The following is a 25,455-nucleotide window of genomic DNA, read 5'->3' on the forward strand; positions in this document are numbered from 1 at the left end:
AAATACCTTGAAAATTTCAATTATTATATTTGATGGAGAAGTCTAATTTTGGAAAGTGGCCACAGGCAACAAATGCTATTTTTTGAGAGCTCAAGGTATTTTAAATCAATCTTTTATAATTTTTTACTATTATTATTAAAGATGCAATCAGATCAATTTGCAGAACACTTGGTTTCATACAGAAAATTTATTTTACGGGTAATTTCATAGCTCTATCATAATTTATTTCCTGGGGATGTAAATGGCTCTGATTCAATGGAATAACCGTGACATAAAAACCAGTGAAAAACAAATGTCAGAGGAATGGAGGTTTAAATCATTTAAATCTTAACCAGGATAATCATTTGTTTTCATAAAAGGAAAACACAACAATATGTGATTATGTGATTGTGATTATACGTGCAGAAGATAGGATTGTAAAGAAAAATAACAATGCTCTCAGCCAAAGCTTAATTGTGCCACTGGAGCTATTTTTAGCCATGGCAATTAAAGCAATGGCGTCCTGAGCTGATTCTGTGCACGTCAGAAAAAAAAAAGAAACAACCAGAGGAGGAAGAGGAAAACCTTGATAATAATGAAGCTGATGCCAATACATGATGTCCACCCACACTCAGACAGCTGGCATCCTGCAGGCACTGCACAGCCGTTTGCCAGAACCTTCTCTATACAATGTTTACACATTAGTATGCTGTTTGCATTGGAGAGTGTTTGTTATTCAATAATGAAACTGAATCACTCGAGGAAGAATATGATGTTGTGTTCATTAAATATGGAGTTGTAATTCTTTAATTTTTAATTCCTGAAATCCTTTTCATTTCCGTCAAAGCCATTACACGAATGGCTGTCTTTCCTCACGGCTCATGGCTTTAGAGCAGTTACCCATGAAAACTTATTCTCCCACCACATCACTGATGCACTCAGGAGTGCTTTAATAATAAATGACAAAAAGGTTCCTCGAACTAGCAGTAAAGTTTCTACCACTACAGTTTCCAGAAACCTGATAACTGGAGCACCCCGTGTTCTTCCAACAGAACATAGGAGGGAAGAGGTGCTTTAGTAGAAAGAGGTAATGATGAGCTTGTGGAGCATCATTTCTCACCAAACACTGTGGCTTAATATTTCACTCATAAATGGGCTAATTATCCATTTAGCATGGAGCATAACTCCTCCATATTTAGTGTGATGTTTTCTGTGAAAACGTGCATCGCTTCCCTTGCATCCATCACACGTGCACATAGATCCACCAAGATCAATGAAAACTAGCATCTAAAAAAAAACCCTTGAAACACTGATAGATTGAAGAACTACAAAGACACCCCTTAGAGAAAGTCAGACTGATATCTTTAGATAACCTCACGGGATCAACACTTTAATAAAAGTGCAGCACTGTCTTCTCACACCAAAGGGAAATTAATCTCTGTTATCAAACTAATGGTGAGATTTCCTTTAGCTGTCATTTTATTGGAGGAACATCAGTTTCCCACTCTCTAATATTCCAACTTTAATTAAGCCTCTGGTGAGATCCTTGGAAGAATCTCAAGTACTCAAATCCAAACAGATGGCACGCTATTTATTGCATACCTTATGCCACAGGTACTGGCTTTTTCCACACCCCCCAAAAAAGACGACCCAAGACAAGGCTTCTCTTAATGCGCTCTCCTGGGCCTGCACGAGACAAAATTCTGCCAAACAATACAGAAAAGTTTGTTTTAATTAGATCTAAAAATACAACACAGAATAAATCAAATGGCAGACAGACAATCCCAGGGCAGGCTATTTAAAGATGCGCCACAGAGGATGTGAGCCAGTGTGGATGAATGAGTTTAAAATACAGAGGGTAGCTCTGTTTCAGTCATCAATCCACAGACCTGCATGCAGCCTGCTTCAAACAGCAGAGCTGCTGCCTCACAAAGTGGAAGCCCTCATGCAGCGAACAAGGGAATTTTATCTGACTGTACACATTCATCTAGCCTAATGGCATGGTGATGCATCCAGAGGGATACACAAGCTCATGTTCTTTGTTCCACATCATTTGACTCCTTCTAACTTCCACTTGGCCCTGTCACAAGTGGAAGTGTGAGTGATTTGTTTAATCTCATCAAATATGATTAGGCAAAACACCTCTCAAGATAATATCCTGCAGCCCTCTGATTCAGCAGCCGCGTACACGGGCCGCGAATGTTTCAGCTTAAGTCAAGAGGGGCCACAGAAGGCTCATCTGTGCTCAACGGGAAAATGTACCGTATGAACATTTCTATAAGCAGGGAAAGATTCAGTGGATCTACCTGAGGGTATTCTGACAAATCCACAGCGTGTTCCTGCAGGGTTAGATGCATGATCATGAGATTTTCTGCAAGGACTCCCCCTCTGAGGTTGTAAATATGCTGCTTTTTCAAGTTTATGCTCCACTAGAATAAACTGTCAGCGAATAAAGGGAGGATTGTGAATTTGCTCCTCGACTGTCTGTTTCTTGCACCCCCATTTCTGGGTACAGAGCGGTGAGATGTCACAGAGTTTTTAAAGCTTAAAGAAGAGAAAATAAAAGCGATGCCTTATCTGTTGTGGGCCTTATTATTATTGTTATCTGCAAATACAGCGCTGAACTGAGATTTGAAAGACTCATTGGGTCTCTTCAAAGTGACACTAACACCTTTTTAGTCCGTGATTACAAACATGATGCAGAAGAGAAACATTTCTTCAGCAAACTGGTATTTGCTTAGCAATCGCTGCAATCCTTTTATCCTTTTACTTCCTCAGCAAATCACCCGGTGAATAACACAAGGCAATTTACATGCTCGGATAGTGAAAACAAGTGGAATTACTGTTATTTCTGCATAAAAATGTGGTGTCCTTAATCCAAAAGAAGGACCACTTCTTGTGTCAGGGTTGGAGGGATTTTCTTGCGCGGGCTTGCTAAGGCTCCTCCAGTTGTCACTAATCTACAGACAGAACTGTGGGATGAAACAGGGAAAAACAAACTGTTACTGTAGAGAGAGAAAAAAAACACAAACTTTTTTTTTTTTGCAGAGACTTTGTGTTGGAACAAGAAAACAGAAACTTCAGACTATCAGCTCGAGAATTAATGTTCCAGATTTCAGACTCTGAATGGTGCAGCAGACTTCATATGTTTAAGTGTAATAATGTTTTTTTAAGATATCAATTCGTCCCTGAAGGATTCTGTCGGAGACTTCTGTTCTGTTATGATAAGAGCTTATTGTGAGCTGGAGGACTGATATGGACCCAGCCTACAGGGTACAGTGAGGATCAGTTTCTTCACTTTCGTAAGACTTACAAGGCCTCCTCAGAGGTCACGCTGTGATTGTTACACTGCCCAGGGTTTGCTTCTCACATTTCAAGGGTAAAAAGAAAATCCATTTTCCTACTCACTATTTATGATTGCGAGTTGGAGTGTCCCTCCACAAATATCCGATTACTAAATTATGATTGATCTTTAGCATTATTTTCTGCCAGGCATTATTCAAGACAGTCGATCTCAATTTACATAGCCTAACGAAGCACCAGGCTTTTAATAACAGGAAGGAGTGTGATAGTGGGAGCTGATGTTTATTTGAACTGGCTGGGCTTTAGGTGGTAATGATTATGAAGTGAGCGTAGGGAACTGTCTCCGCGAGGGGGAAGCGAGGCGGTGTGTGTGTGTAGCAGGCAGATGGTTGGCCGGACAGTGTGTTGATAATGGCAACATTAGTCTGCTGGGAAGCAACATTATGCTCAAGGTCAATGGGAGCTGAAGAATGGAGGATCATAATGACACGCAGCCCCGTGTCCTGGAACGAGATCTCTCTTTAAGGATGTTGAGATATTTAATACGAGCCCTGTAATCCGCACAGGGCTATTACATCCATCCTCAGATTCCTAAAAGTTCATATGTGCGACTGAAGCAGTGCTAATGGACCATTAAAGTTGCTTCTCTTTGTTTTCTAAATTGGTAGGGTGTACCACGCATTAAGGTGTTTAGAATACCACAAAATGCTGAGATCCTCTCATCATTTGCTGGAATCATTTTGATGAGCTGTTGTTTTTAAGTGCTTCTCTTCGGATCATTAGACTGCAGGTTAGTACATATGGCCTTGTTTAGTTAATGTAGATTCATGTACCCAGATTACTTATTTAGGCCCTTCCATATGCCCCTCATTAACGGAAAGGGTTTTTAAAAGAGCCTCACTGTTTGATTAATTGCGATCCGCAGATTTTTACTTTCTAATCCTCATTTGCTTCTCCTTCCTCAGAAATATTAAGCAGATATGAACACTAACACCTGTACCTGTGGGTAAGTGAGCAGTTCTTATTCTTCACACCACAACAAAACAACATCAGCATGTGACTCAGCATTTGTTTCCTCTGTGTCCCTGCTTCTGCTGTTAGACGTTTTTTTTCTAACATGTTCATTTAGCACCTCTTTAGCACATTTCTTCCCTTTGTCTTTTCTCCTGTTAGATGATATTAAAATCTGCTCCTCCAACAATCTAATTTCCCCGCGGGCGTCAATGAAGTTTTCATCTTAAGTGTTATCATTTCACTTCCAATTAAAGCAATCAGCTGTATCCTCACAATCCTGAACCATGATGTCAGATCACAAAGTGGTTTGCCTCCAGTTGTCCTGAGCCCACTTCTCGCTCTCAAGCTCGTTAAAAGAAGGGCAACGGCAGCTCGCTACGTTGACATCTGCGGGTAGTTTCACGAAGCCACTTCAAGCATATCGAAGTCAGCTCCAGTGAGACGAGGAGGAATTTTGGGAGACTGGAGTCTTTCTTTTGTCACCCTGTATTAAAGCACAAATCACAAGAAGAGCCCAGAGCCTCGGGCAATCTTCCTTAGGAGCTCCATGGTTTTTTAATCCTTCAACACTTTGCATATATTATTAATACTAAAGGCTGAGTAATACTCGACAGTTTCATGGAATAACAATTACTGAGCAGCTCTGGTCAAAGCACTGTCCATCAACATATTTCCTCTTTTATATCACTGTGGATATGCAGACTTGTATTATGACTGTGGGTAATTTAATGCAATTCAAAGAGCATTTGAAAGTACAAACCTAGTCACAACAAAATGGCAGTTTTCAAGTTGTTCATATTTTAATCCGCACTTTGTCTCTCTTTTTCTTTTCTCTTTTTTCTTTTTTTTTTTTTACAGTGGCATAGTTGAAAAATGAATATTCAATACTGAGAAAAAAAGCAAACCTCACACATCCCCCATAAAAAGCAAATAAATTACAGCCATTAAAACTTTGTACAAAATGAGTTATTTATAGCATCATATTGAACTAACAAAAATAACATGTATGAGCATTGGCAATGTGTTCAGATGTCTTTGATACAGTGACTTTTTACAGTGAGGGGATGTCTGATTCACCAATGCCTCAACATGTCATTAGTACTGTTTGCAGCAAACTCAAAGGCCATAACGGTGATCCTTGTATTGTTTCATGATAAATTACAGAATTATAAAATGGAAAAGTTAATGTCAGACAACTACTTTAGTAACAGCAATAATATCAATCAATATATTACTATATAATAAATGTCAATCAATCATAATAATAAATACATAGATTTTTGACCAGATTTTTTTTTTTTTACATTTTCAGCAAGTCATCAGAATCCCTGTTTGAAAAAAAATCCTCAAAGTGTGAAAACAATCTCATCAAAGTGACGTGAACTAAGAAGAGCTGAATCTATAACCAGAGTTTGATCTTTTACTAAAATTGAGTACTTACACATTATTTACACGCCATCAGGCAAAAACCACCTCCTGTTGGATAAAATGGGAAAAATGAGCACTTGACTTTAAATACTGTATATGCTAATATACAAATTGCAATGTATCAGGGATCCCAAGATTCAACAATATTGTTCACCAATATTCACGTTAGCAAAGTATCTTACAGCAAAATACCCACACATTGAGCATAGTTGTTTAATAAAATTCAACGTAAAGAATGAACCCGAACCAGGTTCCACTCACTCAGTCTGGATCTAACGTCAAATCACCAACAAAAAAACTAAAGTTCCTCACCCATGACGATAACGGTAAGCAAACTGAAATCATTATCACGTGTCAGAACCCATCTCTCCATCTAGACTCAAAGTGAATCCTGAGACAAGAAACAGTTGATGTGTTTTCCCACCGTGTTAGTCCTCAGACTGTTGTGCTTTAATTTTCTAACTTGTTCTCTGTCGGTACAAAAAAAAAAAGAAGAAGGAACATGAGAAAATAAATCGATGCAGGAATATACAGACGCTGTTGAGAGGGGCTGGATTTTATCTTGAGACAATCACATGGATTGTGCTTCTATTTTTTTTGTCCTGTCAGGATGACTTTGTGAATGCAGAGAAACTTTAAAAAGACTCTCTTGAAGTTAAAGTGAAAACGGGATAAAATTAACATACATTGCTTTAGAAGCAGTTTGAGATCTACAACTTTAAGACTCCACTTTTTCGTTTAAGCACATTTCTTCTCGGTTCAAGGTTTTTAAAAAATCTGCGAAAGAGTTGAACAACAGGTAAAGTAAAAGAAGTAGAGGACAAAAAAAATGCAAGCATAGAAAGGAATGCAGAGAAATGTACAGCATTTAGGCACCGTGAAACTGAAATGGAAACAATCCAATTGTACATGGTTTACAGCGATTACAGAAAGAGAAGGCTATAGTGTCAGTGAATGCTTTGAAAAGGAGCATATCCAAGCATGAGCTTTGTGGAGGAGACAAAAGAATAAGTCAGGAAAGGAATCGTGATCGCGTGGTGAAACCGAAGCAGCTTTAAATTTGCATGTCTGCTGTCGAAAGTGGTCATAAAAGAAAGGAAAAAAAGAGGGACAGGAGTCTAGATGAAATACTCTTTCTTTTCCTCTGCGTGCACATGGTTTCCCTCTGCGTTGATGATGGCTGTGTCTGCGTCCGGGGCGTCCTCTGCTCCTTTCGCCTCGTGTGTTAGGTACGTTCCTGTGGGCACACAGAGTCACATGAAGTCAAACAACATTTAATCCAAGATAAAGAAGTTTTATTCAAGGTGAGCTGCTTTACCTTTATGTCTGGCCAGATATCGTCCGAGAACTATTATCAGACACAAAGTGATGAAGACCACGACTGCAACAACCCCGCCGATTAAAGCGTGGTCGGGTCCATGTTGTCCTAAAGCGTTAGGATCTGTAACAGGCACAGAGATAGAGAGGGAAAGGAAAGGAGAGGAAAGGAGAGGAAGGAAGAGATTATTTTAACACCTGCAAGACGTTCAGATGTTGTCAGATGCAGCTGTAGACATTTCTCAAACAGCAATGAAAATATTTTACACCTGCAATTATCCTGAAAACTGCAGATGTAGCTTGAACACACAAAGCACAACATTCCCAAATGAGTCTGTGTCTCATGTGGTACAACCTGGCATTGCTGCTTTGAAGTGCTCGAATTAAGGTAGAAAAGAAATAATTATTTGAAATGCCACGAATCGCTGCACAATTCAGAAAATGTGGAATTAGCAAAGCAAAACACTGTCAGAAAATTGAGGTCTAGCTTTGAATGATGTTGTAGTGTTTTTGCCAAAGCCTGCACACATGCTTTCTTTTGTGCGCTCCTCTCGCTTGCTGCCTGATTCTGCCGCTGAGGAGCAGGTTTTTTTAAATAAGTGTTATTTAACATCAGGAGTCCTGCGGGCAGAGAGCGAGCTGAAGGTTTCCCAAGCAGGAGCATGCCTTTGTGTCTGTCCTGTAATAAACTGTAAGTGGCTGCGTCTTTACTGTGCACCTTGTGTGCTCTCATTATCTCAAGCTGATGAATGGCTATGGCTCGGTGCTCACTTGTGCAAAGTGACCCTGGGAAATGACGGCGGGGATGTTGCTACAAACCTCGTTATACGGCTCTGTTAAAGAAATGTAACCCTCATTTCCAGCAACCAAAAGTGTGGGACGTTGAAAAAAGAGTGAAGACATGAATCATGCAGTTTATTATTCATTACTCCATGCAGAATAGAACCACCACCATACTTTTATCAGGGACTGGAAAAAAAAACAAACAGGCGCTTCAAACTTTGAAGGGAACAAAAAGTTGGTCAACTATTTCGGTTTATGTGGATGGATTTAATGATCCGTGCGGCTGATTCCACTGTCAACAAGGAGCATAAGCATTTCTGATATCACACACAGCTGCTAAAAACAAACAAAAAAAAAACAGCTTACAGGGGCGACACAAGCCAAACTGCTTGTGCACAGCTGCTGAACTTGTCACATCAACAAAAATTAGCCATATACGCTTCATCTCACAGTGGAAGTAAACACTCTGTTTATGTCGAGGCAACATCACAAGAGAGACTCAGAAATTGAAACAAATTTGACAAAACATCAAGATGAAACAAGAAAATCAAACAAACTTCCACACAAATAAGGATAACTCAGGAGCACAGGGTGATTCAGTTTTTCCAGTATCTGACAAATTTTCAACTCAGATCCTCTTACAGATAGCAACAATATCACTGCCATGCACAAAGATTCATAACAGTGTGATCAGAAATGTGAAATTTAAAGAATTTCCTCTCCCGTTTCAGCTCTAACCACATGATCTAAAATCAAAGATTTACACACAGGCACAGATTCCACCTCCAAGCCAGCTCCGCTCAGATCGATCCACCTATCCAGTGAGTAAACACCAACCCAAACAGAAACATACTGTGTGATAACTTATGCAGCCTGTGACGTGGCTGGAGACAAAGCAGCTGGTGTCAGCAGAGTGAGCATCCATGCATGGTGATGGTTTGGCTCATGCTGGGTGGAGGTCGTGATGTGTCCTGACCCAAATCCAGATCCAACATCACACACTGTTAATCTGGCTTGCAATGACTGCTAGTGGGATATTTACCTGTTGTAGGCCCTGGAAAGTCTTTGGCTGTTGCCATGGTTGCAGACATTGACAGCAGTAGGGGAAGACGAGGGGAACAACACCGTGATAAAGAAGGTGACCACAAAGTTCAAAGGAAACATGAGATATTAGCATGGTCTATTTTTCTTTCTTTTCTTTTTGTCCATTGTTTACTTCGACAGCGTGCAGAAGTGACGGTAGGTAAGCCAAGCTCGCTGTCAGAGGCAAATGAATGCTTAACTGGAGTTACTGGAAAGGTCACAGAGAGAGCAGCACAAGATACATCAACAGGACAGGATGAGGAAGAAAAGCACACACGCTGAGACTTGCTTGCTCACGTCTCGAAGCGTGTAGCAGATATTCTAGTTTCTGCTCTGAGAAATAAAAATCTGTGGTTCATTTTTTTAAACGATTCTAACATCAAATGAAAACCTGTTGACCATTATTGTTTTGTGGACAGATATCTCCAAACTAGAGGGAATAAAGCAACGACAGACCCTTTGAAAAAAAAAAAAGAGCAAGCATCCTCTTCAGGTGACTTTATTTCTGAAAAATGCTAAATCGAACAGAATTTGTCTTTTTACAAGCAGACCAAACAGGGCTCCATTGAGGGTTGTTGTTGAATATCAAATTAAAATCCATCCCAAACGTAAGTACCCCTCATGTTTTCTTAAAAATACTACATGCTCTACTGAAGCTCTTTTGCCTATTAAGGGAAACAACGAGCCTGTTCAAAGTCACACACAACAACTCTAATTCCATTAGAAGACGTGAAGTGAAGTAAGCACACAGAGCATGTCGTTTCGATAAACATCATTCAGAGGTGATTGCATGTGCTCTGATTGTTTGCTCGTAATGAGCCTCATAACAGAATATAAACACTCTCAGGTCTTCTATTTTCTGCTCCTGCAAATATGTAAATTTAAGCAATGGTTGACTAACAGTAAAAAAAAACCTGATGTGCTGCAGTGGCTCATTGTTAGCAACCAAAAATAAATCCAATCAGAAGCAGTAATAAAAATGCGGCTGAGGCAGCAGCGTTGTGTGTAAAAAAAACAAAAGCAGAGAGGAAAGACAGAAAATAGACAGAGTATTGAATTCATCCAGTAAAACAATGCTATTTTCTAGCTCAAAGCCTGGTTGTTAGCTCATCAATCATCAACAGTGTCATGTTTGTGAGTGCATGGAGCGTTGAGGCGGGGCCATGGGGGGGATGTAAGTAGACCTGCGAAGGCAGCTGTGACTGCCTGCGCCTGGTGCGGGGATGTCGGCGTTAAAAGATTGGAAGAACGGAGGAGGAGTGAGCTAAAGATGGAGGCATTAAGGTGGTGATGAAAAAAGGAACAATGGGGGGCAAAAACAAACGTCCCTGTGGGGGGCTCGGGCTCATTATGAGGAAACTTTGGGGAAAATGAAACTGTGAAAAGTGAATTACTGAATGTGGGAGATGCAAAGGGTTGAGTCTTGTCTTAAAAAAATAGAAAAAAATCACAATTAAAAGAAGTACAAATGACTTAATGTAGTGGAATTTTCAAATTGTTTTATGCATCTAGTTAATTCTGTAATTTGCCTTTATATGGCAGTGTGTCCCCAGTCTGAGTTGGATCGGATTCACACATTCCCGTCTCCTTGAACACTGTTTCACACATTGAGATCCCAAGCTAAGCTGAACCCATTGGCTCATAGATAGACAAAGCAATCCTAATCTCAGGAACGATAAATACTGAGCACTCGGATTGGTCTGTCAGAATTGACTATGCCCTACACTAGGCACCCATGTTTACTATCTGTCACCTGTCCTCGGCCGAGCTTTGTTAACTATTTCAACTTAACCCATCTGAGTCTACTTAGTCTTGTAAGAATATATAGCTTATGTATGCATTGCAGGACACTTGGAGCATGGAGCATCCAGAGTAGGGAGTGACCACAAGTGAAGCTAATGCTTGTGCCCAATAATAAAAAGAATCAATTATGTGTGTGTGTAACTCTAATAATTCAATTCAGTAATTTACTTTTGTAGAGATTAGGAATATGTTTCAGTTAAAGCAATTACAATAAATGAAGAGATCATAGGAAGATGTGTATAACAGACTTTGTGAACTGACCCAGCACATATTGTTGAAGTCAGGGCTGCGTAACCTGAACCCATAGATTTCTGTAAGTGCAAATTCTTGACGTATTGTTGATAAATTTGTTTAACTAATGGTCCTTTTCCACCAGCACTCCTTAGCCTTACTCTACTCAGCCCTTCTCGATTTGCGCCGTGTTTCCATGGGCCTGGTACCTCCAAAAACAAGCTAGTTTTAGAACCTACTCTGCTCTGGTTCAAAGCGAGCCGAGTCGATACTAAAACATGAAGTCACCGACTGCCGGCGACTGATTGGTCAGACAATATCGTCATCAATGAGTCATGAGCGCAACGCCCAATACAAGACAGGACATAAGAGGACGAGAGCCACCCGCCTGCAGCCTTTTTCTGCTTTCCTCTTTCATTCGGTTTGTGGCAAAAAGCCACAGACCGAGAAGCTAGTATACTACTGCCTCCAAGCCCTTCATTGTTTGCGATTGTTGTGTTGCGCTCAAAATGACGTGGACGACCAGCTGTTTTGTGGCGACCCCCCGCCCCCCTCGGTCAAAGAACAGGGCTAGTGGAAAACCATCACAAGTACAGTCAGGCCGAGTAGAGTAGGGCCAAGGCGTGCGAGTGGAAAAGGGCCATAAGAACCAGGCCGTCTCCTGAAGTTCTTCCCTCATCAACGAACTGCACGGAAAGAGGTGAGAGGAGTATGAAGTCAGATTAATACATTTTAAGGTACATGGGTGAAGCAGATAGCGCCTCAGTTCCATCAGTCATCTTCATCAAGTGGTCAAGATTCTTGAAATTTCCTCAGCACTTAACCCTTGCAAACTGGCATACTTTTACCAGTTAACAGCAGTAAATTGAACCTGTCATTGTTTTAGCCTGAAACTTGATAACTTTCCCTAAAGAGATCCAAAAAATACAAAAATCCAAACATTTTAATATTTCATGTTTCATGTTTTTGTACAAGTGCTACATTTTTTTGTACATTTGGGCTGTTTTGGGTCAAATTTGATCCCTACCTAACTTGACGGATTTTAGACCTAGCAGTGTGGGTCAAGTCAAGGAAAATGGTTGCTGTAGGGTATCTTGGAATGGTGAAACTGTTCATGTTTGTTTGTACGTCTTTTTTCATAGGACAGTGGTGACAGAGTTGGGGGGAAGGGGACCTCAAAACTGTTATGGGACTGCCTGTGTTCCAACATTTGCCCAGTTACCTGCAAAGACAGACATCTGCTGGTCTTCAAAGGGTCATGTGGGAATCTCAAAACAGGGGAAATCGTAAAACAAATAGGAGTGATCATATGGGTAACTGCAGGGGATGTGGAAGACAGATGCTGACCTGCCTACTTTGCATAATTTAAGCAACATTTAGCTTAACACTTTGCCACGATTGAAGATTAAGATTTAGATTTACTATTTAGATTTAAGATCTAGATTTTAGTACCTAAATTTAGATTTAAGATTTTTTTTTTATGTGTACTCCTTTTTAACAAGTATATAGAACATTCTGTTTTGCATGAATTTTGGTCTCAAATGAAAGAAAAACAAGCTTAATGCAAGAAAAGTGAACACATCTTCAATTAAACAGTGACTGAAATTTTACTCTCAGCACCCCACTGAGGACTCCAAAAACAAATGTACAACCTAAAAAAAACTCTACCTGGTATCTCAAACATTTTTAAGGATTAACCATGTTTATTTATGTTAAATGAGCTCTTTGTACAGTTTAAATAGTTCTGTATTATAAAATTTGGTTTAGGAACTTACTTCCAGGGATTTCTTGGTCCAGGTCAAAACTGATCTGAACCATACTGGGAAGGTATAAAATATGAAGTATGCATCATGGGTAAATCAACCATAAAATCATCAGGTGACATGCATTTTATCACAAAATGTAAAGTAAAGCAGTAAAATGTGACACAGAGGAGCTTAGAAGCTGCACAGATGCAGTTATTTCCAAACTGCATTTAACTAAACTGCTATCTGTTACCATCGCTCTAACATCTCACTCGGAGTAATTTTCATACGCCATTTCTTTGCTTTATTTAATACAGTGTATTAAGGAGCATAATTGCAGACGGTGATAAATTGCAGCGGAGCGATGACATTTATTGCTTCTCAGCTCTCCTGTCATTAGCAAATTAGGCTTAGAGGCTGAGACGATCCGGAGAGACCCGGGAAGAATTCAGCCAGACACGGTGCGGCTCTGAAGAATGACTGTCATCATCAGTGGAAATGAGCCCGTCTCGCACATCTTTTAACTGCTTGACTCAATTTTTCATCCTTCCCGAGTAACCAGGACCTTTGTGTAAGGTGTGAGAGCAGTGCTTCGAAGTTACTGCTCGGTACTAAACATGAAGAATTTTAACGACCCAGGCTCTGTCAACTAATTTAATACACCCTGAGCGTCAATCATAGGGATTAAAACTTTGGTTCGCTGTGGGGAAGCTGGACTTGGCTGCTAATATAACACAATGAGCGCGATAAGAAAGAGACTCAGGGTGACAAGGGTTGAGAAGACAGACATGTCATCTTCTTTTCTCTCCTTTTGAACCCAAAGAAGACCTCCTCACCCCGAAAATGTTCCCTTTTAAAACCCAACAAAGAAGCTGCCGTGCCTCCACCGACTGTGTGTCTGAATGAGTCCACGTCTGAGCTGATCCAAGTCGTTCTGAACAAACAGCCCTGTTTTGTCGGACTATTTAATTGGCAAAACTGAACCAAATAAATCCATGTAGAGTTTTAATACTCTGTCCTTGTTTTTGTGTTTCTACTTGGCTATATTTGATAAACATTATAAACATGTGCTGCAGAGGCCTTAATGATCCATTTCCTGCACCATACTGGCTTTATTCTCTCAGCAGCTCCACTGTCTCGGGATTAACTTATCTCTTCTCCAGGCGGTACTGGGAAGCTAAATTCTGCATCCTTAACACTTTTTCCCTCTTTGTTTTCACACAGGGACAGCGCAGAGCTAAACCTGCAGAGCAATGTGTGGAAAATAAAAGTACAGTGAGGTAAACTGGGATAATCTGAACAAGCCAAAACACAGCCTTGAGACACATTTTGGGGGAAATCTGTAGAAAGTGATGTTAGCATGCAGATAATTTTCTAACATCATTTGGATCTGAAAATAATGTAACTTTATTTCATTATTTCAACCTACAAGTGTGCTGGATAAGTTATGGTTTTGTATCATGGTGAATTTCAGAGATTTTTAATCAAAAATCTGTTCAAATTAGCACAATAGCTTTGAGTTATTCAACAGCTACATGATAAGTTTTTCCAACATCTTAAAGTTAGGGTCTGCAGGAATTTTTATTACTTGTTAGTAAACACAACAGTCAAACTTGGCTCCTCCCCCTCCTCGGCTCAGTGCCAGCGGCAGCCCACACCCAGTGCCTCCTACAGTGACCACTCACTAGCCCAGCAACCACCTGCAGCATCATGTTTCTACCTGGGAGAAACTTGAGAGACATGCACCTGACTTAACATGTTAGCACAAGCTAATCACTGGGTTATTTGATGCATACCTGGTTAGCAGAAAGCCAACTCAAGCGCCTAAAAGCGAGTGAAAAGTCGAGCCAAGCTTCACCCTCATTAAGTGAAAAACATTATCTGTTTGGTGCTTTGTTTCACTTTAGTTGTGTTTGTTTATGATTCATGCCCTGTCCACTATCTTAGCTGCTCGGGATAGCTTCTTCTACTCGCTAATCAAAATGCGAAGTCACTTTCACACTGGGCGCACTGTGCGCACTGTGATTGGCTGATGTCACCACACTGACTCTACTTACTCTCTGCCCAGAAACATCCCCACAGCCAGAGGAGAGGGTTCGAGGCAGAAACAGGCACTGACACAAGCATGGAGGCCCAGAAGTGATGGTTGAGCAGGATGATTCCTGTTATAGTTGACTTTTTAATTTTTTTAGATAAATTCTGCAGACTCTTCCTTTAAAAACCCTGTCAGAACTTTACAAGTGATCTTAAGATATATTCATTTGCCTGTTCATATTTTTCTTTTTTTTGACCTACAAACACAACTTGGCCAAGGGGCACCAGCAATAATCCAAATGAGACTAACAGCAACAAAATCAGTTATTTCTAAATGTTATTTCTCAGGATCTGTGGTCAGGTCGTTTTTCCCAGAAGAACACAAATCTGTTCAGCTCATAGTCCAAAAGTTTCTACAATGACAGTACTCTGGCCAGCAAAGTTTAGCAGTGGGTAGCAAGATCTGTCTTTTTTTCTCTGCTGGAAGGGATTTCTTGGATTTATTTAAGAGTAATGGCAGATACTGGAGCTGGACTGGTGAGAAGAAAAATGACTGAAGAGCAGAAGAAAGCTAAACAGTGATGAAGCTAAATCACAGGTTAAGCTGTTTGTGATGATGTCTATTTAAGTCCACATGCAGCAGTTATTCTGCAGTGGTCCATTCAAAATTGAGAGTCTATCAATAGCTACATTTCCAGTACACCTAGAATTGCACAAAACCAAAATATCGCAATAAAAACACAGAAATTTCCAGTTTTGCTAGTTTCATCATTGAACTTTATCACAAAAGTGCAATGGAAACACCTTTTTTGCAAAAATGTGTTGCGTTGTCATAACGACGCCCCTCCCTTAGCTCCTCATACAAGTCCACTGCCACACATATGGACTCTGGTGTTCATATTGTAACAGCTCTGCTATTAGTTGTGTGTCCAGTGCAGATGTTTGTGTTTTTGACCATCAGTAGTGAAGGCATCAGGAAGGCTGTGAGCGGGTCAGAGAGCAGCAGGACGGAGGGGCGGAGGTGTGTGTGTGGGTGTGTGAGAGGAAGCAGGCGAGCTGGAGATGATGATTTTCATTCAATGTTTTGTTCCTGCCTGTTTTGAGTTGGCGTGATCACAGCCGATAGTTTGACCAGGGAATAAAAACACTAATGTTCACGAATCTGCATCATTATTGGCATCTGGACGTCATGTATTATTTTACTCAAGTTGTGTACAATTCTAGTTGTAATGGAAACATTAGAAATATCACTTTTATTTTGCAAATAGGTGTAAGGGAAACGCAGCACATAAAATGTGGGGTGAGGTTACATTAGCTCTGCTTGGTAAGGCTGGAGTTGGTAGATGAGCACTGATGGAACATAACCAGGATTTACTGCACATGTCAGAGCACTGGGCTGTGAGTAACACTAAACAGATAAATCCTTCAAAAAGTTGTCTTGAAAAAAGAAAAGTCGTCTGAAAAAGATCAAGGAGGCTGTGTTTCATCATCAGAGATTTGGAGGTCGTGCATTTGAAACTTTTCAAATCAATCATCTGTAACTTTGTGATCACACAAAAATAACATCTCAACTGGAAATCTTTTAAACCTTTCAGATGTGGAGAGAAATGGCATGAGACTTTAAATCAAAATAACAACAAACCCTTCTTCTCTCTGCAGGAGAAAGCTCTAACAAACTGACATGTCTTCAGAGACGGACGAGCACTCTGCCTGGAATCTAAAGTGACAGCAAAACTGATAATCAATAAAAACAGACTCTTCATTTCTGTACTCACCATATACAAACAGTTTATATTCAGCAGTGCTGGTCCCCAGGTGGTTGCTGGCCTCGCAGCGGTATGTACCGTTGTCTGTTTTGTTTAGCGTGGTGATGGTTAGTTCCCTGCCCTCCACAATCATACGCTCGATGTCTGGCAGCTCCCCTCCGTCTTTCGACCACAGCACTGGCTCGGGTCTGGAAGAGAAAATAACGATGTTTTATGTTTCTCTTGATGCTTTTTTAAAATTTATCCTGTGTTTAAAAAATAAAATAAAAGAAAGACCCAGAATCAAAGCTGTGAATGAAAGTCGACTTACATTGGGTTGCCTATGGATTCACACTCCAGTTTTAAATATTGCCCTTCCTGTGGCATGATCAGTGACTGCGTGATCTTCAGGTGGGGAGCATCTGTGGAAAAGACACAAAAGAAACCTGATGAAATGTCAGCACTCTGTTTGAGAGAAGAGTACAACAGTAGTTAGTTCTTTACCCACTGGGCAGCTCTTAGCTTGAGCCCCTATCCCTGTTCTGCCTGCTACTAATCCCTTACCTGCGAACTAATCCTGCTCTAATCCTGAGCAAATGCAAAGCTAAACCTGCAGACATAAACGTAATCTCAATCCTTGTCTTTCTTCTCAATGCTAATCATACGCCTAATCCAGCCCTCTTGGGTGTGTGTGGCTGCACTCACAGTGGACCTCCAGGACCTCAGTCGTCATGTAAGGGTTGGGCAGAGACACATGCTCCACGCTGCAGGTGTAGGCGACGCCATCATCCCGTCTGTCAACCTGGAACTGGAGGCTGCTCCTCACTGAGAAGGATTTTCCTGTGGCATTCACCTTCGTGTTTCCTGCAGGGTCAGAAAATGAAAAATGAGTGCCATCCAAATGTGATTAACACTCTTATTTGGAGCGATCCTGGCTTTTGAGGTAGTGCCTCATGCAAGAAATTATTTTTCAAAACAGAACTCAGGTCGTACTTTCAGCAAAATATGAAAAACACTAAATTTTATATCAAAAATGTAGTTTTTCTAACACGGACTGCAGCAGTGTTGTTGTGTTTGTTGTTGTTGTTGTTTTTCTCTCTGCATCTCCTTTGAGGGAGGAATCCTTGGCCTTTGAAAGTCAAGTCAAAGTGGTGTGAATATTGAGAGGAGAGCGGTATGAGCGTTGACTCGGTTGGTTGAGTGTGTTTGCTCCTCTAGGACCATCTCTCAAACATCCCAGTCAACACAAACAGGCACACACACGCATCCCAGCATAGCGGGTGGATTTCCAAAGATATAGTCACACCTTTTCTTGCTTTTGTACACTTTTTCTAACTCTCACACCCAGACGCTCACCCTTTACACAGATTCAGATCTGGATTTGTGTTTGTTTCTCACTGCTCTGTGATGTTGTTTTCATTCGGAGATGCCATTCAACTTATAATGGGAAGCGTTTCTTTGTAATCTGCTGCTGCTCTCGTGTCAATGCTTTGAGGTGCTGCTGTCATTGGCTTCCAAGAAAGACAATGAGTAGATTATAACGACATTTCTTGATGGACTTTTCACCGCAGACACCCCCCACAACCAGCATCAAAACCTTGGATCCTCTGCGCACACCCTCCCTCCTTTTAGCAAATTCCTGGAATTTCTTCCATTCAGTGCAAACCAAAAGAAATCAATACACATGTATGTACCCGCTCCACTATTTCAGGAATAACACACACACAGACGCACAAGCAGCACATGATTCATTCAATCCCTTGCACTATTAGCTACTAAAAGCCCCGCGCAATGAAGCCCAGATCGTCTATATCATCTTCATCTTGGGCTGATCTGTCTCATTTGTTTCACTCCACTGAATCTGTTTCATTTTCCGGAAAGCCAGAGGATTAATTTAATTTTTTTTCACAGCTACTACTCATAGTCCTAAAACTATAAGTGCTGCTGCAACTACTAACGCTTTAGCACTCCTGCTCGTTGTATGTTGCTCCTCAGGTTGGTTGGTTCAATAATTGTTCTTATGACGACGCTGAGGATTTGTCATGAGAAGGCTTGATAGATTTCTGATATATTGTACGGATGAAGGTAACTTGGATGTTATCAGTGAGATTTTCTCATAAGCTTCAAAAAAAGGCAAACTACACTCACCAGCCACTTTATTAGACACAACTGTCCAACTGCTCCTTAACGCAAATTTCTAATCAGCCAACCACATGGCAGCAACTCAATGCATTTAGGCATGTAGACATGGTCAAGACGTTCTACTGTAGTTCAATCCGAGCGTCAGAATGGGGGAGAAAGGTGATTTAAGAGACATTAAACGTGGTATGGTTGTTGGTGCCAGACAGGGTGGTCTGAGTATTTCAGAAGCTGCTGATCTACTGGGATTTTCACAGACAACCATCTCTAGGGTTTACAGAGATTGGTCCCAAAAATAGAAAATATCCAGTGAGCAGCAGTTCTGTGGGTGAAAATGCCTTGTTGATGCCAGAAATCAGAGGAGAATGGACAGACTGGTTCCAGCTGATAGAAAGGCAACAGTAACTCAAATAACCACTGGTTACGACCGAGATCTGCAGAAGAGCATCTCTGAACACACAACACGTCCAACCTTGAGGCAGATGGGCTACAGCAGCAGAAGACTACACCAGGTGACCCTCCTGTCAGCTAAGAACAGGAAACTGAGGCTACAATTCACACAGCAACACCAAAACTGGACAATAGAAGATAGGAAAAACGTTGCCTGGTCTGATGAGTCTGGATTTCTGCTCCACATTCGGATGGTAGGGTCAGAATTTGGCGTCAACAACATGAAAGCATGGATCCATCCTGCCTTGTATCAACGGTTCAGGCTGCTGCTGCTGGTGTAATGGTGTGGGGGATATTTTCTTGGCTCACTTTGGGCCCCTTAGTACCAACTGAGCATGGTTTAAAGTCCACAGCCTACCTGAGTATTGTTGCTGACCATGTCCATCCCTTTATGAGCACAGTGTACCCATCTTCTGATGGCTACTTCCAGCAGGATAGCGCTCCATGTCATAAAGCTGGAATAATCTCAGACTGGTTTCTTCAACATGACAATGAGTTCCCTGTACTCAGATGTCCTCCACAGTCCCCAGATCTCAATCCAACAGAGCACCTTTGGGATGTGGTGGAACGGGAGATTCTCATCATGGATGTTCAGCCGACAAATCTGCAGCAACTGTGTGATGCTATCACGTCAATATGGACCAAACTCTCTGAGAAATGTTTCCAGTACCTTGTTGAATCTATGCCACAAAGGATTAAGGCAGTTCTGAAAGCAAAGGGGGTCCAACCTGGTACTAGCAAGGTGTACCTAATAAAGTGGCCCGTGAGTGTATATAGTCCATAATAAAATTTCCATCTCACTTTTGATGACAGTCACGTGAGTTTCCTCAGTTTTCATCAAACCTCTTATTAATTTTTGAATCATACTGCTCATTAATTACAGATGAAGTAGGAAAAAAAACAGAGTCAACTACAAAATGAGGAGGAGGAAGAAGAAAGCATCCTAAAATTCCAGCCTTCAGGACATCACACTGGTCATGATTAATGCATCACGAATGAGATTATTTTGGATTTCTCAGTCCAAACATCACGTATTGTTTGAACAAACAGGAAAGTCAGGGGCCTTGCATCTTTCCCCGAAGTACAGAGATGGGCTAGTAAGTGCCTCTGTGGAGTCAAACACAAATCTCCTCAGCTTTTCCTCTCATTCATCACGTCGCCCGTAGCATCAGAGCTGCCACAGAGAAGCTGTCAGTCTCTTTCAGGGCGGCTGCTAGCACCGCCACAGAGCACGCCAAGGCAGCTTTCATGAGAATGTGAATGTGCCCAGGTGCACCTGCTTTGAACCAGAACCCCAGCAGGCGAGCAGATCTACTCTCAGACAACTGAGGGCACCGCTGGTATGATCACCCCTGTGTCTGCTGTGTTTACTCGAACAGAGCCGAGGCTCAGTGGCAGGATTTGAGACTTTCCGTGTCTCACTGGTTTCAAATAATAAAATCAAAATTAACTGCTCATAAGGTCAAGTTGTGCTGAGCCTTGAAAATATAACTGCATAACAATTATGGTCTCTGAGGGCCTGGGAGGGATTCTGTGATAACACATGTATATTTTTGCACTCTCAGGGGTTTAAAGTGTGATTCTTAAAAAGACAGCTTACTGCAGAGTTTTCTGCAAACTGCCTGCTGACCAATGTGCATTTTACAGTTTTCCTCTCCTTTTTTCGTCTATTTTGGGGAAACGTTGTTCAGCATGTTGTCTTACTTTGTTACCAATTCTTATTAAAAAAAATATATATAATAAAAAAAACAGTTCAATGCTGAAAAATGTTAAAATGTCAAGTCATAATGATGAGGTAAAATTGCTTATTTGGGTATGTTTAATGCTTCTTTGGTAAATTGTTTACTTTTAATGACATTCAGTATCTTTATTTCAAGTTACTGGGGTGTGAGTAAGGGGTTTAGAAAAATAAGGCCTATGCTTAGGTGCTAAAAGTTTCTGTTTGTGGAGACTGGAAGACTGGGAGACCAGAAGTCACGTACACACCCAGCCAAAAAAAACAGACTTTTATGGCATTAAAATGCATATTTACAGCCTGGTCCAAAATGGCTTGGGTGTAAAACACTGAATTTGCTATCAGCAGACACTGTATGGTGTGTGTATTTCTTTTCTAACTGCGGTTTAGAAGTTATTGGCATCGTTTGATTGTCCAATCAGAGACACACCTCAGGTCATGTGAATGATGGGTGCCCTATAGCACTGAAACGAAATTGTTTGAAACGAAACTCAAAGCTGGAGTCATATCCAAAGTGGCAACGTCCCTGAATTGGCTTCATTTCACGGTACCAAGAACACATGGGTGACATTGTGGAAACTATGTCCATGTTTTTTACAGTCTGTGGGTGTGAGGAGTAATGACAGAAAATCTGTTTTTTGATACTTTTAAGGAAAAAAAAAAGAAATTAAAATTCCTGTATCAGGGAGGTCTTGGTTAGCAACGTAATGTGTTTTATTCATTTAAACATTTTTTTTTCACCTTTGATATCATAATTTATTATTTTAACTACATTAGATTTATAAGCTCGGTTGCAGCATATATGGGTTTGTATATGTCAACAATCAAGTATGGACTTGCATTAGTTAAGTCTTTATTATAGGCTTTAACTGTTGGATGCATGAGTTATGAAAGTCTGTTTAATTTTTTTCCCCCAAATTTGTCTCAGGGCATGAGAAAAAAAGAGTTGTTTTTTAGCTTTTCTTTTTTATACTGCTATTTGATTTTTTTTTTCGTAAAGTTTTGTACATATTTACTCCAGTGTACTACATGTGCCTGGGCAATATAGAGCCTGTTAACAATAATGTAACAATAACAAGTCAACAATGTAACAAGACGCCGAGCCCAAAATGTCATAGGTTTTGGGCCAAAATATAATAACTTTTTACATTTTGGGTCAGTTATTAGATTTCATCATATAATATTACAGATCAGTGCAAAAAATTACTTGAATTGTGTTTTTTGGTAATTCCACTAACTTTTCTTTCTTTTTCTTTCCCAAACATTACAACTATTTTTTTCCCCATATTTTAACTTGTATAGGCTGATCGTTTTGGCCTGAATAAGAAAATAAAACAACACTCACAACTGTGAAGCTAAGACCAAAACCAAGTCTGCGGTTCAAAACATGTCCAACAAGAAAAAAAAATAATAATAAGAAGTAAACAATAACTACTGTGAGTCTTTATAATTCTGTAAGCATGCAGGACTGGTACTACCCAAATATGCATTTTATTTTTATTTTTTTTTGTTAGTCACAGATGTCCAATGCACCCAGGCATTCAATATTTAACAGTGTGAACTTAAGGTCAGTTTTGCAAAATATTTGATTTTTTTTTTTTTTTTATAATTCAACAAAATCTTCATTGGAATAGAAAGATTGTAAGGATATGCTAGCATTAGTCCACAAGGACAACTTTCTGTCGGTCAACTTGGAGGAAAATTTACTTGCAGTTACAACGACTGACCACTGAATGAGGAGTGTGGCAGCAGAGAGCACTTTAGCACCATAAATTGTGTTTCAGAAAAAATACTTACATGTAAATAACTGTCCACTGCAGTCAGCACTATGCACCAGAAGGTTAACATTTCAGTGTTTATCTGAACTAAACATTAAAGTAGTCATACACACTAAACCACGTGAAATAAAGATGTAATGTAGTGAAAATCTCATAAAGGAGCTCAAATGTTTAATTCGTCAGCACTGTGGCAAAGAACATCTCTTCACAAAGCATAAATATAACATTTTATCATACATTAAAATGGTCTTCTACACCAGAGGACCAGCACAGGTTTACACACACTGTATTTACTGCTATAACAACTCTACTCAGCAGTGCACTGAGGCATCTCAGTTTCCGACAAATCATCCCACACTGCTTATATTTTGTGTAAATAAATGTTTGAAATCTGAAGTTTTAACTATGAAAGTCAGATACTGGTTGTTGGCCTCTGCTCCTCTCTACACAGAGTTCATGACGCTGGAGGTTTATATATCTGGTATGAAGTTACATGAGATAAATGTCCAGTGTATCTCTGGGTATCATTTTACTTTCTGTGAGGAGAGAAGAAATCGAAGAAAGCAACAAAGACCTGAAGACAAGAGCATGGATTTTTAACATTTACAGACTGCCTTTTCTCAGTTTTTATTTCTATCTTTAGACAAAACTTTGCCACCAAAAGCAAGATTTTACTTTTAAATGTTGGTTTTACAACAACACAAGAAGAGTAGGGCTTATTATTCAGTATACAGCCACGGGGAATTATTATATAACCCTTTCCATCCATCTCCACCTTACAAGCCTTTAACTGTGTTTGAACTTAAATGCTTTACACTTTCTTCTTAAGGTGCAAACCAATTAGTCTGCACTAAAGCTGGACGTCATGTGAAAAAGCATTTGTTTAAAAATAGCTCACCACCTTAAGCAATAAATGTGAAAAACACCTCGAGCTTTTAAAACATATGCTGGTATATTCCTGTAATGTGGCTCATTTGTAAGACTCTCAGATGATCCCTGGAGTGTTCCTCCTATCTCACAGCTTTGAGATGAAAAACAAAACATTAAGCCATATTATTATCATGAAATTCTGTGTGAAGACTTCCCAGATGCTGGTTTCATGATTGAAAACCGTCTTGATTGAAGGATACATAAATATGTGCTGCTACAAACGGATCATTATTCACGGTGCTAACGGCTGCAGGTGTGAAATTCATCGGATATGTCACTCCTCCAAACATATTTATGTCATCCTTCATAAATTCCTGAGGGGATTAGGAAGGTAATCCTCTCAGGAACGAGTGATCCAGATGACTAATTTGAAGAAACAAAAGTAATGAGGAACCTCACCTCATTTATAAATCAGACCAACGCTCATAGGTACAGTGTGCTGAAGTGGGAATATTCAGCAGTATTTAGTCAGACTCCAGATTAAAATGCTCCCTTGTTCATCTCTCCTGTTGGTGAGACTCCAGAGGTGATAATGATCTGCAGTTTGTCAAATTTTTAATATAAAAATCTCCTAAACCTCTCCTGTCCCTGAACTGTCTCTTGATAGCAGTTGATAAGCGGTCAGTTGTTTGCGGTGCTACGTGCTGCGTAAATATCAGCAAACTCTGCTTCTACTTGAGAAAAACTTTCTCCATCAGGGGGCAATATGGGGGAAAATATATTAGGATTATTTAAAAAAGCTGTGAGGACTGTCCAGAAAAGTGTTTTTTATTTAGTATTTAGGCTCTAGCACTAGCACCTGCTGTTATGAGGACATGGCAGTTACCAAGGCATACATACTTTTCTTTGTTCGACAGATCATTTCACTGGACGCAAAGCAACAAGAAAATGTATTTATTAATAGTTATGTAGCCCTATTGTTTAAAACATGACAACAAGTTTGTAGTGTTGTTTAGTACCAGGCCAATTTAAGCTCTACTCACAGTCCGGTGCTTTAAGACGTGTCTGTAACGTGTAACATCAGTGGGTCCTGGTCATGTCCTACCAGTTCTCATCTACCAACTACAACCTCACCTCATCTCTCATCGTGTTGTCATTGGGACTTCTACTTGCCATAAATCAATCCAGTCCTGGACGACCTGGACAGGTAAACTGCATAGCATTTGGAGATAACCCATATTGGTGCTGATAATCTCATTTCAATCTGTGGATTACGATCAGGCATATAAACAGTGGCCCTGAAGCTCACAGTGCTGCAACTTAATAAAAGAAAACACGCAAAAAGACAAAACACAAGCAAATTAAGACAACATCTTCATGAATTTGACAACACTTGAACAGCATTTAGAAAATGCACTGCAAAGACCACAACACAAGGGAAGTGTTTCCAGAGGACACTTAAAAGTGATGCACATGTCCCAACACACTTGTTGCTGCTGATGTTCAGTCACAGCTCTATTACACATGTACTTTAATTTAATGTTAAATAAATAAAAAACATGGACTTTTTACCTCATTTTTTAACACAACTAACTGAAAGGGAACCATAATAAAAATTTGACTAAAAATCCGCATCATCAACAGTGTTGGGAGATATACATCACTTTTAAGTGTCCCCTGGAAACACTTACCTTGTGTTGTGGTCTTTGCAACACATTTTCTAAATGCTGCACATGTTGTCAAAATTGATGAAGATGTTTGTCTTTTTGCATGTGTTTTCTAATGTTGTAGCACTGTGAGCTCTCAGTGTATGTAGAAGTGAGAATTTTTTAAGAACACTTAAAAAAGTAATCACAGGGACTTCAACACAGGATCAGGTTCTGGATTTTTTTCATGGTTGTTTCAAGGACTATTTTGCGATTTAAACCCCCTATTGGCGTTAACTAATCACATCCAAATTCGAAGACATGTTGGGAGAGCTGGGTGTGCGGAATCAGCAAACAGCAGGGAAACAAATG

General features: G+C 40.2%; 1 protein-coding gene across 3 annotated transcripts in view; it reads right to left on the reverse strand.

The window, feature by feature from the left end:
* Positions 1-5,064: 5,064 nt before the first annotated feature.
* Positions 5,065-25,455, reverse strand: part of cadm2b (cell adhesion molecule 2b) — a 202,254-nt gene continuing 181,863 nt past the window's right edge. The window contains exons 5-10 of one of the 3 annotated variants that reach the window (XM_074679639.1): positions 17,171-17,329; positions 16,797-16,887; positions 16,496-16,674; positions 8,867-8,893; positions 7,043-7,165; positions 5,065-6,961 (exon numbers count right to left, since the gene is read on the reverse strand). In XM_074679639.1, the coding sequence (XP_074535740.1) occupies positions 6,843-6,961; positions 7,043-7,165; positions 8,867-8,893; positions 16,496-16,674; positions 16,797-16,887; positions 17,171-17,329 (698 nt within the window). In that variant the 3' untranslated portion in view covers positions 5,065-6,842. The remainder of the gene's footprint in view (positions 6,962-7,042; positions 7,166-8,866; positions 8,894-16,495; positions 16,675-16,796; positions 16,888-17,170; positions 17,330-25,455) is intronic. The other 2 variants (XM_074679637.1, XM_074679638.1) reach the window with 2 other exon arrangements.

Source organism: Halichoeres trimaculatus, unplaced genomic scaffold (assembly GCF_033239565.1).
Source record: "Halichoeres trimaculatus isolate MK-OKI-2021-1 unplaced genomic scaffold, fHalTri1.1 fHalTri1_scaffold_9, whole genome shotgun sequence".
Taxonomy (NCBI): Eukaryota; Metazoa; Chordata; class Actinopteri; order Labriformes; family Labridae; genus Halichoeres; species Halichoeres trimaculatus.